The sequence below is a fragment of the Oryzias latipes genome, chromosome 6 (assembly GCF_002234675.1).
Source record: "Oryzias latipes chromosome 6, ASM223467v1".
In the NCBI taxonomy this organism is placed as follows: Eukaryota; Metazoa; Chordata; class Actinopteri; order Beloniformes; family Adrianichthyidae; genus Oryzias; species Oryzias latipes.
This window is the reverse complement of record NC_019864.2, coordinates 4,271,222-4,285,497: the sequence shown is the minus strand read 5'-3', so window position 1 is coordinate 4,285,497 and position 14,276 is coordinate 4,271,222. Positions and strand designations below refer to the sequence as shown.

The following is a 14,276-nucleotide window of genomic DNA, read 5'->3' as shown; positions in this document are numbered from 1 at the left end:
GGTTGGTTTGGTGTTCCCTGGACTCTAGAACCCTGCGGTTGTGCTGCGTTTGCCAGGGCGAACAGAGAACCTCATGACATTGAATATGACAGTGGTCTCCAAACCCTGAGCCGCAGATCGATACCGGTCGGTGGGACACTTGGTGCTGGGCCACAGATAAAATAAACAGAAGCACAACCTAAATTTTTTTGGCCTAATTTATAATCTGATTCTGAAGGAAGTGTTATTTTAGAGAACTACTGGATTTCCCCCACCACATTCGACTCGCTCTGTCATGTCTCTGAATTCTCTTGAAGACACTGCACCAATCACTAAACTGAAACCACCAAGCTAGCAAAAGTACCTAAAAACAAACGTATTTGGAAATTTCGTCTTCGCAGAAAAGAGGCAGAGAAGAAACGGAAGAAGAGCCTTTGGTCTGTGAGCAGACTGGGAAAGTCCTTGCTCCGGACAGAGTCCAGAACCTTGCGTTTGGTCTGCATTCAGACTAGTATCAAGCAGACCATTCTGTTCCGGACCAAAGCTTGTAAACAAAACCTTGTGACTAAAGATCTCTTTTTAGTCATTGACCAGGAACTACGAGGACGGGTCAAAACAACAAAAGTTTACAATTGTTATTGGGACTGTTAACTTGTTAAAACTTTATATTTCAATTACCAGGTTTGAACGTCAGGAACAACATGTTTTATTTGTTACCTTGGTATGGCAGAGGCATGCTGTAAGGCGGCTACTGCAAGGAGACGTGCCGTATGAGCTTTAACTCAGATGATCAGGGCTCGACATAGCCATTTGTCCGCTGGCCCGGTCCTGTTTTTCGAGCAGTGCGGACCACAAGACTTTACTTTTCACTTGCCCGCTCGGGCCACTAAAATATCTAACGGTTTATATATTCTTCACCTTTTTCAATAAAGTAAATTTTGCGAAAACATGTAGATTTACCTCGTCTTCATAATTTAGTTTTTCTGCTAGTCCTGTGTTCAGACTTCAAGGGTTTCTATGGGAAACCTTTGATCACTTCTCCTCTCCCGCCTGCGCGCGCGAGGCTTTCACTGCCGAGCACCACGCGGCACGCGCTCACTACTTTTTTTTTTCAAACTTTATTGAATGTAACAATTCAATACAAAACAATGTTAAACAGCAACAACGAAGGCACAAGCCAGTGGGTTATTATTACATTTGATTATAAATCCGACACCGTCACTGAAGAGAGACTGAAGCATGTCAGAGATGTGGAAGACATGGCAGGAATAGATAGGAATATGTTGGATGGAGTAGTGGGTATAATTAGTAGTATGGACAGCAAGATATTTAATGAATGCATTGAAGATGAAACTGTATCCACTAAGCTTTAAGCTGAATGTCAAAGAATCAAAGGCAACTCCAAATACCTGAATCTCAGACTCAAATGCAGTAGAATGTTAAACTACTTAATTTTGTTTTTCTTTACAACACTGTAAGCAGTAAGTATTTCTAGTTAGCTGAATGATCTCAGTTAGACCTGCACAATATGAGGAAAACTCGCGATATGCGATATCAGAGATTAAAATTGCGATAACGATATAATTTGCGGTATATAAACAAACAGCAAAATAACCAAATAACCATTCCCAGTTTAAAAATTATACTCCAAATGACCCTCGTTGACATAGGTTACAAACATCTAACATAACAGGGCTCCATCTGATTGGTCAACAATGTGAAGGCGTCCATCCGATTGGTCAAATGCATTGAGGGATTTATTTGATTCGTTAAATGGTTCAAGCTGCCATTAGATTGTTTTAACACATTTAAGGTTTATGATTTATTGCGCTATTTGCCGTTAGAAGCACCATGAAAACTTCTGAACTAGTGTTACCTACTACACTGCAGTGCTCTCTTCAAAACATCTGAAACAGACTAGAGCAGATTTAAGTTTGATATGGTCTATTTTCAGTCATTGAAAAGTGTAGAAATAAGTGATGTCACCAGAATGCACCAAATTGCACCATATTAAAAGTTTCCGGGGGGGCATGCCCCCGGACCCCCCTAAAGTTGCAAGCACCTGCGGAGCGGCGGGTCCCGCTATGCGCGGTGTCGGGCCAGTAACTTTCAGGCAGGGCCAGTAAGTTTCAAAAACTACTGGCCCTGTGGGCCAGTGCAAATTTCTGGGCTATGTCAACCCCTGGATGATGCTAGCTACTGCAGTGATGAGGAGATGTTGGGTATGAAAGTATGCTGATAAGTGTTTATGACATCTAGATTGTCTGTAAAACAGAAGCGATTTGCATCACGTTAAAAGGGGTTTAAACGAGTCTGCATTCATTCGACCACGTTTTAATGAGTTGCTGTCTCTCATCATTGTGGTGTTGTGGCATTGTTTTGAAGAGATATCTGAACTACAAGGTAGCTTTTAGGATGACATCACAGCAACGCTTAGTTAGTCCGTGTAAGAAGCGTTCTTAGCTGTGTTCAAATAAAAGTTTTAACACTGTTTGATAACACCACAATCGTTTTATATTTGCTCGCGGTTCACCCGTTCCTTCAATCCTACGCTGTTGACGTCGGCTACGGTGGCCATTTTGGTTCAGTTATTCCGGTCCGAGGACGGATTGTATTCAGACTGAGGTATCTCAGAGTGAACCGAAGCTCAGTCTGATTGGAAATGAACCGAGACCACCTCCAAAGATAAGTCAAAGAGCAGTGCCTGTTCCCAGACCAGAGTCTACTTGGATGTATTCAGTCTGAAAATTTGTTCCGGATTATTGGGGAAAAGAACTCTGGTTCACTTTAAGCGAACCAAATGTGTCCAGTCTGAATACAGCATTTGACCTCATAATAAAAGAAATCTGCATTAACTGACAAAAACCAGGAGTCTTTACTCCAAATATGGATTTATTGGGACAGTTGTTCCCACAGACCATTATAATAATGCAGAATATTCAGAAACTGGCTAATGTCTAAGGCTACGTTCACACTGCAGGCTGAAACGACCCAATTCCGATTTTTATGCCCCTATGCGACCTGTATCTGATCTTTTCATGACAGTCTGAACGACACAGATCCCATCTTTTGAAATGCGACCCAGGCCACTTGGGTATGTGGTCCTGAATCCGATACGTATCTGATCTTTTGAAATGCGACCGCCGTCTGAACGGCAATGTATCAGACCCGTACGTCATCGATACGCTACAAACGTCATAATTCTGCGTTGAAGTAGGTGGGAACGAGAACATAAACATCAACCATGGCGGACGATGCTGCTGAGACCAGCGGTCTCACGCGCTCTCTCCTCTCTCTTACACACACACACACGTGCGCGGCCCCAGCACATACACATCCCTATTCCACAACAGTGGGTACAGACTATCTTGGATCCATTGCCTTCTTAAAATGAAAAGATTGTAATTGTGCTGGCTCCTTCGTGAAAATGAATGTATTAATGCAAAAAGAGCTCCGCTGTTGACAACACTGTTGTTGACATCCATTGCTAACGTTTGCTACTTCCACAAACCACGGGTGACGTCGTTCACCGTTGAAAACTCTTCTGCGCATGCGGGTCACTTCACGGTCACACAGGAGATCACAAAAGTTCGGATTTAATAGGAAATGTGAACGGTCTTGCATAAAAATAGGATTTTTTTTCAAAAAATCTGAATTGAACATTAAGCCCTGCGGTGTGATCGTAGCCTAATGTAATGATGCTGCCAATCAAGTTGTTTAACAAGTGGATTCATATTCAGTATTATTTTTAGTAAATAAGATTTCTTTCCACTATTTATCCATCGTACCTTAAAAGTCGGACGAGGCTGAAGCTGGTGTTTGATTCTTTTGCTTCCACTTTGACAGTTATTGCGTAAGAGGAAATCTCGATTTAGGAATGTGTCCTACATGAAATCTAATGAACAAATAAAGATTAAATACGCTCTAGATATAATTCAAAGGATGAAGATAAACTTTACTCACAAAACTTAATGGATAATAGAAGTAAGTAACAATAAATAAATAAAATAAAACCATGAGACGCCCACTTTAGCCTCACCCTGGCTGGATCCTAAAAATATTATCCGTCATTAAAGCTGTTCCTGGCCTGAAAAAAATTGGAGACCACTGATTTATGGAATGATAAATATCTGAAAGAAAGCAGTGAACGTCTGGAGACAGAACTCCCAAACATGACGACAGAGTGACAGGTTCAGAGCTGACGCCAACAAGAACATTAACAAGTTGGTGACATAGGCGAGTCTCAGGGCTAACAGAGGAGCAGACCACAGCGCCACCTGCTGTATTGCTATATGTTCCCTTGCAAAAGCTGCTGAGAACAGTGAGCTCCTCCTCTGGAGGTGATTCTGGTTTGGTTACGCACCTCACAGTTCTGTTGAGATTCAGTTATCATTCTAAGCAGCAGTTCAGCAAACAGAACATAACGCCAAAGATCCAATAACACCCCCTTCCCATAATGCCAATACAAACCATTAACCCGAGAACATATTTAGTAAAGAAACCAGCTTCAAATGTTGATGTTTTCCACATCTTATCAGCTTTCACTGGAAAACTGGAAATCCAAAACCAGGGACACCTTAATTATTCAAATCCTATTCTGTCACTTAATTAATATGATAAAGAAAATGGTATTTGACATTTCATTTTCAAAAAGTTCTCTGGTAAATGTGTAGCAAAATTCATTTAGAAATGTCTAATTTGACAATTAAAATGGATTAACAGAAATGCTTTTTCATTTTCAAAATGTAACTGCATCAAATGACTCAAAATTAAAATGAAAAATCAATACTTCAAAATTATTTTTCATTTTCTACTTAAAAACCGCTTATTCTGTGTCATGATTAAAATGAAAATGCAAAGAGGGGATTGCATTTTCATTTCAACATCCCCCCCGTGAACAGTGTCGCATATTTCAATTCCACTTAGCATTTCCAGAGGGGAGGCGGGGCGATGACGTCATTTCTATCTCTGTGTGTCCGGCTGCTAACAGACACATGCTAGCAGCAGTGTAGCTTTGTGTTAGCGGCAGAGGAGAGGGCTTTGTGATGGTTGTGAACTCCTGATGGTTGTACACAGCTTCTCAGGACGACGTAGCAGCATTTGCGCCTTCTGCGGTCCTCCTTCGGACGCACCGCGGTTCGTCGAAACTCCCTCCTCCGGACAAGCTTTGTCTTCGGACCGGCAGCCGCCTTCGCATAGCGGAGCGCTAAGCCCCGCAATCAGAAGCTCCAGATCGCTGAAGGAGGAAATGCTGCTAAGATCTGAGAAACCATCATCTGAATTTGTGTTTCCAGTGGTGTCCAGAACAAAATAAAGGATGACGTAATTCCCACATATTTACATCCAAGATGCTCATTGCCCACACAGAGTTTTAAGTACCTCCACGGCTAATGTTTTTAGCACGTATTAGCCTAATGCTAACCCGTCTTTCGGGTCCTTGCAGTGAAGAAAAAAGCATTGACCGCACGGATTTAAAAAAATATGAGCCAGCAGGCCCTTAATAATAATCATGACAGTAATAAAAGCACAGTTAGAAGATAGTCTCCTGCAGCTTCCCGCTGATTTTGATGTTCGAGGACAGAAGGAGCCCCATCAACAGCTATAGCAGATTTAACCATGCTAAACGTTTACTGGTTGGACCAACACTCACTCAGCGGGAAGGCGGAAATGCTGCTACGTAGTCCTGAGAAGCTGTGTAAAATCATCAGAAGTTCACAACCATCACAAAGCCCTCTCCTCTGCCGCTAACACAAAGCTGCACTGCTGCTAGCATGTGTCTGTTAGCAGCCGGACACACGGAGATAGAAATGACGTCATCGCCCCGCCTCCCCTCTGGAAATGCTAAGTGGAATTGAATTATGCGACAATGTTCACAGGGTGGATGTTAAAATGAAAATGCAATCCCCTCTTTACATTTTCATTTTAATTATGACACAGAATAAGCGGTTTTAAGTAGAAAATGAAAAAGCCTCTTGAAGGATTGATTTTTTTTTTTGAGTCAAAAAAGCAGCTTCATTTAGAAAATGAAAAAGCATTTCTGGTTTTGACTTTTATTTTCAATTATGCTCCAGAAAAACTTCCACATGTGTATATGTGTACACTTATATAGAGAAATGTCCCACTTACCAACAACCATCAGGGTGAATTCAAACCCTCTTTTGACTGACTTCCTGTAAACCTGGTTGGGCAGGTTGGCAAAACCCACATAACCTTCCAGGTTCCTCTGCTGAAGAAAAACAAAGACGGCGTTGTTAGGATGCACTGTCTGCATGTGTGTGTGTGTGTGGGGGGGGGGGGGGGGGGGGCACAAACAGCTGCAGATGTTCATGAATTATCTGTAACAAGTGAATGTTTGACTAAACATCAGTATAATTAGAATGATCATGAAAATGATGGAGTCCTGTCAACAAAAACCAGACTGATACAAATCTTAACCCCCACAGTCCCTCTGCATTTCCCCCCTACCACCCTGCTGACATGACACCCCCATCCCCGAGTTATTGCCCTTCATTGTACCTACATGCTACAAGAGCCAAACACAATTAATTGCTGGGGTCTGTCACGCATGACACAAATAGAAATGTGCCGCTCCGACTGGTCTGCTGGGAAATGAGCCTCTGCTGCTACCCCCACCCCCACCCCTGTCCCAGTTGAAGTTGCACTGAAGCCGAGTCTCAACGCAGAGATGGCAGACAAGCAGCAGGAAGAGCCGCCAACATCAACACGGAAAACTGGAAAAACAGACGATCCATTCAGTTCAGCACTGCTGTGCTGACGGCTCGATGGGAGGCCTCCAACATGCCTGCAGCGCTTTCCAGAAAGACTCATGTGTGACCTCCTCCCCACATGCACTCCAGACCGTAGATTTATGGCGCACACACACACACACGCACACACACACACACACACACACACACACATACACACAGGAGCACCGCGTCTTACATAAGCTGCTGTGTTTCACTGCAGTTTGTTTCCTCCATAGCTGATGAGAAAATAAAGAATGCAGTCACTCTGCATCTTCGTGGCGTGTTGGGGGTGTCAGATGTTAGGACTACGCACACCCCCACTTTAACAAACGCATAAACATGTTGAGCACATTTTACAGTGAACGTGCAGCAGCAAGTGTTTGCTTTCATGATCTAGAGCAGAAAGAAAATCCTTCTCAGCAAATAAAAAGAACTAATTTAGCGGTGGCGGAGTACTGAAAGGTCACACAGAGAAGTCATGCATGCGGCCCCTCCCCCAGTTCACCCAGCCGTGATAGTAGATGCCTAGGACCTGATGTCATCCACACAGCCCCCACCCCCTGCATTTAGCAGCTGATCCATGACCTCTGCCTGGCCTTGCAGCAGCTCCAACATTTTAAAGATATAGATCACATCTACTGGGTACACGGCCAGTTCAAGACTGAAAGAATCTAGAAGAAACCCCCCCGGTTCTCTCTTTTATTTCTAAACACCGCCTCCATGTTCTTAAAATACATAGCATGCATCAGTGATTTTTGCTTCATCGCCATCTAGAAAAAAGCAGGATTTAACGCAAAGAATTGAACTAAAAAGAAATCTAGAAAGACTCATGTGTGCCTTGTTTATGTAGGAAAGTGCATGACTGCACAGCGGAGCACTAAAATAATCTAGACAAATACATTGATTTATCCAGGAAGACAGATTACTGTCCAGTAACAATGAAGACAGAAAACCTGATGACATCACAACAGAGAACTGAAATCATCCAGATACACTTCTTCTTCATCTTAATCTAGAAAACCTGATGACTTCAGGCATTAGTCTTCCAGCCAGTTGTTTGATAAAGGAGACCAATGAAAAAACAATCCTTCTTATCATAATTCAATATTAAAGCACGAGTCCAGACTATTTGCGTGACGTCATAACCCCGCTCAAAATGAATGCGCCTCCTTCACAAATCGCACATCTGGAAGACGTTCCTGCCTGTTGGGATTTCTCCAGATCCGTTTCGGGACTCGTGTCCATCCTTGTCGCTACCCGATCCTTCCGTAGCCGTTCACTTACACATCCGTGCACGCCGCGGGGGGCGGGGCTGGTTATTGTCGCTCCCAAACCCATTTTTCGTTAAAAAACATCCATAATTTAAAAGAGAAAGACGGACTTACGGCAATTGGAGGAAGTGCTGCTTCTGGTCGCTCGATCATGGTTACCGAGTCAGTGTCAGCTCCCAACTGAACGGACCGAACCTTCAACGACAGCTTGTAGAAACAGGGCCGGAGAACAGCCTTTAGGGTCAAATAAGAACCGGGACGCGAAGGACGACCGAACCCGAATAAATGCGGACGATTAGAGATGGCCGCTGACCCGCGCGTGCCTGCGGACGGGGGAGGAAATAACGGCCGTTCGCTTCTCCGTAGACAATCTCCGGAAATCAGACATCTACATCCGGTTGAGCTTTTCACAATAAGAACACGTGAACACGATTAAAGTATAAACGTTTATTTTATATGTAGACGTTTACTAATTGAGCCGGACAGGGTCTAAGAGTTTGTGTAAATCTTAGTATATGTGTAGATTTGAATATAATCCCAACCATGTGTAACCGGCAGGTCTGCCTGTGACAGGTGCATGCCTGTTAGATCAGGGATTTAGTTCATCCAGAACTAAAGTAATATCAGACACTTCTAAAAACAGCAAAACCAGGGTTATTGCAACATTTTACATCTTTTACTGCTAACAGGAAAAATTCATCACTCTACATTAAAAGTAAATGGGAAGCTGAGCTCATCAAAAAATTACAGAAGAAGACTGGTTTAAAATGTGTCTCACACAGTGCTCTTCTAGCTCTCAAATATGGAAGGAATTTGCATGGAAGAATCATACACGGTATTTTATAACGCCCCAAATCAAAAGAAAACAACTAAAAACTTCACAGTCTTGTTGGAGAAAATGTGGGAGTCAGGAACGGAATCACACACACACATATTTTGGTCATGTCCCAGACTACAATCTTTTTGGAAGGCTGTAACAACTGTTATAAAGAGTGTTATGGGATATCATCTGCCAAACGATTTTACAATTGTGTACCTAAGAAACACTGAATACTCTGTATTGAAGGAAGATCTTTACCTGGTAAGGATATTACTCTTGGCAAGCAAGAAAGCAGTGACAAAAAAAATGGCATAAGGTGGACCCTCCTGGAAAGGATGACTGGGTGAAAATCAGATGGACAATTTACTCCATGGAAAAGTTGACGCTTCAGCTAAAACTAAAGTTGGACATTTTCCAAAAAAGATGGGAAAAATGGTGCCAATATGTGGAAAACTACTAAAACTCTAAGAGGAATGTGAAAATAAATAAAAAAAATAAATAAACACAGCCCAATTGTTGCGTATTGTTTTGCTTTGTTTATGTTGTGGTTGATTACCCATGTTTGTAAACACTGACAACTGGAAAAACACTATAAAAAAAAAGTTGAAAAAAATTTAAAAAAATAAAAATAAAAAGGGATTTGCTTCAGCTGTGTCTGTCCCTATATAACGAACAGGAAGTGAGTGGATAGACAGCAGCTGCCTGCCTGCATGGTGGTGTATATGGTTGAAGGTCCTCTTGGTGGAAGGATGCAGGTCACCTTTTACTCATTTATATTCTCTTTTAACTAGATGCTGGAAGCTGCTGGTAGTGTGGCAGATGTCATGAGCCACTGCGTGTTCTTTACCCACCCTTTATGTAACTTTTTTAAAGGTGTTTTTAGAGCAAAGTTGAATTACTGAGTGGTTTACTCTGGTGATTAGTCTTGTTTTATAGGTCCAGGTCGGGCCCCGGTGTGTGCGGTGTCGGTGAGGGGGACCCCTGCTGGCAGCGTTTCCTCACTATATTTTATTTTCAGTGCGAAGTGGAAGATTCTTTGGCACGTTTCTCACTGTGTGTTGGTTTTGTTTTGTTTTCAGCACGGAGTGGATTCAGGTGTGCTGGCTTAGTCCCTCTCTACCCCTCCTGTATGGAAGCGATTATGTAGCATAAATAAAAAGCAAAGTCTGTGCGAAGGCAGCTGGCGGTCCGCAGAAAAAAGCTTGTCCGCGGTGCGTCAGGAGGACCGCAGAAGGCGGACACACAGTTACTTAGTCCTGAGAAGCTGTGGAAACTCATCAGAAGTTCACAACCATCACAAAACCCTCGTCTCTGCCGCTAACACAGTCTGCTCCTGGTGCGTGTGTGTGCGTCAGTCAGCAGCCGGACACACGGAGAAAGCAGTGACGTCATCGCCCCGCCTCCCCTCTGCTAATGCTTTTTCGAAATGAATATTGTGACAAGGTGCGCGGGGTGGATGTTAAAATGCAAATGCAACCCCCTCTTTGCATTTTCGTTTGAATTATGACACAGAATAAGCGGTTTTAGGTATAAAATGAAAAAGCATTTTGAAATATTGCTTTTTCTTTTTAATTTTGAGTCAAAAAATGCAGCTACATTTTGAAAATTAAAAGCATTTCTGTTAATCCATTTTAATTGTCAAATTAGACATTTCTAAATGAATTTTGGTACACATTTACCATGGACCTTTTTGAAAATGAAATGTCAAATACCATTTTCTTTATCATTTTAATTAAGTGACAGAAAAAGCTGTGTTGAAGTATAAAATGATAAAGCATTTTGAAGTATTGCTTTTTCTTTTTAATTTTGAGTCAAAAAATGCAGCTTCATTTTGAAAATTAAAAAGCATTTCTATTAATCCATTTTGAATGTCAAATTAGACATTTCTAAATGAATTATGCTACACATTTACCATGGAACGTCTTGAAAATGAAATGTCAAATACCATTTGAATTTTAATTTTAATTAAGTGACAGTAAAGCTGTGTTGAGGAAGGAAATGAAAAAGCATTTTGGTGGATTGCTTTTTCATTATATTTTTGAGTCATAAAATGCTTTTTCATTTTGAAAATGAAAAAGCATTTCTGGTTTTGACTTTGCTTTTTATTTATGCTACATAATCGCTTCCATACTCCTGCACGGGCGGTTGACTCGGCCTTCCTCTTTTTTTCCTTTTTTATTGTCGTTTTATCTGTGTATAGCTGGTCAGCAGGGATGGAAATAGAAGCCCATGAAGCTTCCCTTGGGGTTCATGTAATTGTGCCGGGAAAATGAACCACCCATTCTGGGCTTTCAACCACACAGAAACAGTGGCATAACATATATCATATTGTAACAACTCATGCGGAACCTCACCTTAGTGGGGGAGCAAATGTCAAGCTACTTCGGAAGTGGCTTCATTGAAGAACTGTCTGTGCCCCGGGAGAAGTAGGTTGAGACTCAAAGCCTCCTTTTCAGTATTGATGCCCGTTTATCCAAACAGTTAAACAGCACGGAGGTCACTTCTGCTTCCAGCTCTCTCACTCATGGTTTTCACCCAAGATTCCCCACTTCCCATGAGTCTTAGGGGCTGAAGGTGGGGCTAACCCCCAGGTCGCTACACTGCCCCCATCTAAGAGGGTCAAATGTCCCCACAACACTCACATTGCTGAGAACCAAACAACACAGACAGCAAAACACACTGGCTGAAGACTCGTGCTCACAATACTGGGTTCCAACCACGTCTTTGGACCGTCATTCCAGCCTTTAAATTAAAATTGTTTTTATCATTTATGTAACATAGCAAAACTGCGGGCCTTTTTATCTAAATCAGTGTTAGAGATGGTTATCCATGCTTTTATTTCTTCTCATTTAGATTATTGTAATTCTCTTTTTACTTGTTTTAATAAATCTGTTCTTAACCGTCTTCAGTTAGTTCAAAATCCTGCTGGAAGGCTTTTAACAGGATCGGACAAAAGGGCACATATTATCCCCATTTTATCCTCCTTGCACTGGCTCCCAGTCAAGTGATTTTAAATTTTTTTTTTTTTTTTTTTTTTTTCTTAACTTGTCCTGTCCAACAGCTAGGCAAACAGATGAGAGCTGAGGGCCTCTTGTGTTGGACATATTTTATTTTAACAAGAGGGGTTATTAATCTTCAGACAAACCAAAGGTATGTCTGAATAAACCCCTTTTGTAATTGAGGCCAAACTTTATTAATTTCAATCATGTTTGAAAATCTTTGGTGTTGGACCGGACGGAAAAGGAAAGAGGGGAAGAAGAGAGAGGGACATTAGAGAGAGGGGGGGGTAGGAGGGTGATAATAAGAGGGGAAGGGGGGTAAGACCATGCAGCAGCATAGAGCAGACAGGTTTACTGGTTGTTTATCATTACGGTACGGTTCAAATGTAGTACAAAAAGGGCGAGGCCTGTTCACACACACTCAAATATTATCAACACACCTGCTAGCCGCAAAAATGTCCACATGTCAACATGCACACAAAACAGATAGTGTTCACGAACGCATATCTATGCCTTTAAACCAACTAGTGTGAAATCTTACATTTATTCAATCATGCAAACTATTAGTGCAAAGGTGAGCTAACACCTGTGCTCAAGTGAGTGTTTATGTTCTTCTAAAATGGATGGTGGAATGTGAAAAGAAGGAGGAGGAGCGCCCAGCCACCCCCACACCCAGACCCCCGCCGCAGCGGCAGCGGCAGCCGGAATTCCCCCAACGCCATACGGGAACAGGCAGGGAACAACCGCCCCCCGGGCGACCAAGACCGCCACCCAGGCCAGGGCCAGCAGGACCGCCGCGAGGCCCCCAGAGCCAGAGAGCAGGGAGGCACGGAGGGAAAGAGAGCGCCGCCCCAGCCCAGCCAGGAAAGCAGCCCCCCCGCCGCGCCGGAAGAGCCCAACGCAGGGCCCCACCGGAGAGGGACGCCCACAGCCCCAGACGAGCACCCCACCACCACCCAGGAGTTCTGGGCATCCCCCCGCCCCAACCCCAGGTACGAGCCAGGACCCCCCAAGGGAGACCCGCTCCGCACTCCAGGCAGCCACCCACCCGGCCCACGGTTGGTCCAGGTAGGAGCAAGGCAGGGGCCCGCCGCCCCCGCCCAGGAGGGGGGAACCCCGGGGAAAAAAGGGTGGCCCACAAGGGATGTTATAAATATGGCCCGACCAGGCTCGGCCATGTTGGAAGTTTGGCGGGGCCCAACGCCCAGGGGCAAGGACCAGGACCCACCCCCCAGGGACACGACCACCCCCGGCTCAGGTGTAATATGAACCCCCCCACCGTGCGGAGAGAGCACCGCCGGGCCCAGGGAGCCGGCACCCAAGGGACACGGCCGCCATCGCCAAGAGGCCCGCACCCCCCACAAGGGAAGGGGTAGGGGACAGATGGACCCAGGTCCCACCTTCCTTGTAAAATGTGTGTGCGTGTATGGGTGTTTGAGAGGGTGTTTGTGTGCATGTGTGTGTGTTTATGTTTGAATGTATATATTGAAGGGGGAGGGGAGGGTGTACTTAGGGGGGTGCAGTTAAAATTGGTGAGTAGGGCACTAAGGGGACATCTCCTAATTACTCACAGTGACGTCCCCTCACCCTCCCCACCAAGGGGCCCTAAATGTCTAAGGTGCGGTTAAAATTGGCGGGTAGGGTGCCAGGAGGACATCTGCTGCTTGCTTGCAGTGATGTCCAAGCACCCCCCCCTACCAAGGACCCTACATGTCTAAGGTGCAAATAAAACCGAAAGAGGGGGGCCCACTCCATACGGCAACCATAGGAGGGGGCCACTGCCAAGTAGCCCCCCCCCAAGGCGCATCGCAGGCTAGACCCCCCACCCCCTCACCCTAATATGAGGTTATATGAGGAAGGGGGTAAGTTGGGGACAGCTGGTAGACTGTCCCCCGGTGGTCAAACAGCCGTCCCCCAGCCCCCCCCCAGCAAAGGGGCCAGGGCCACCCAGCCCAGGGGCCCCACCCCCGGAGGCGCCGACACCCCAGGCCCGGCACCACCCACCCCACACAGAGAGAGAGGAGCCAGAAAGCGTCGCCCCCCCCGGAGCAAGCCCAGGCCCCCACCCCCAGACGCCGGCCCTAGAGGAGGCCTCGACGGGACCGAGGAGGCCAACCGGCCGAGGCAACCACTGATTGCCTCAGCGGAGACCCTGACCCGTTAGCCCCCCCGACCCGTACCAATAATGGGCCCCCCCTCCCCCCCATAACGCCCCCCACAGGACAGGGCCGACAAGCCCCCCACCCCACCCCACCCCAGACCCCGCAGCCGATGCGGGTGACACCCAGAGCGACCGGGGGCCCCGACAGGGTTGTCCCGTCCCGTCCCAGAGCCAGGGAAGGGCCGATCCCAGCCCCAGGTGCAGATGGGCAGCCCATCCGGCGCCGCTGCCCCCCCCCCCCCCCCCCACGAGCAGGGCCCCCCGCCAACCCCCCCCAGCACAGGCAAAGGGACCACC

At 45.3% G+C, this 14,276-nt stretch overlaps 1 protein-coding gene across 7 annotated transcripts in view; it reads right to left on the bottom strand.

Annotated features, from left to right (window-relative positions):
- LOC105358736 (septin-7-like) overlaps nucleotides 1–8,374 on the bottom strand; it is a 42,090-nt gene extending 33,716 nt beyond the window's left edge. For 3 of the 7 annotated variants that reach the window (XM_023955502.1, XM_023955503.1, XM_023955504.1), the window contains exons 1-2: nucleotides 7,932–7,988; nucleotides 6,106–6,205 (exon numbers count right to left, since the gene is read on the bottom strand). In XM_023955502.1, the coding sequence (XP_023811270.1) occupies nucleotides 6,106–6,205; nucleotides 7,932–7,973 (142 nt within the window). In that variant the 5' untranslated portion in view covers nucleotides 7,974–7,988. Of the gene's footprint in view, nucleotides 1–6,105; nucleotides 6,206–7,931; nucleotides 7,989–8,113 lie in introns of those variants that run through there. The other 4 variants (XM_023955505.1, XM_023955506.1, XM_023955507.1 and 1 more) reach the window with 4 other exon arrangements.
- Between the last annotated feature and the right edge of the window lie 5,902 nt (nucleotides 8,375–14,276).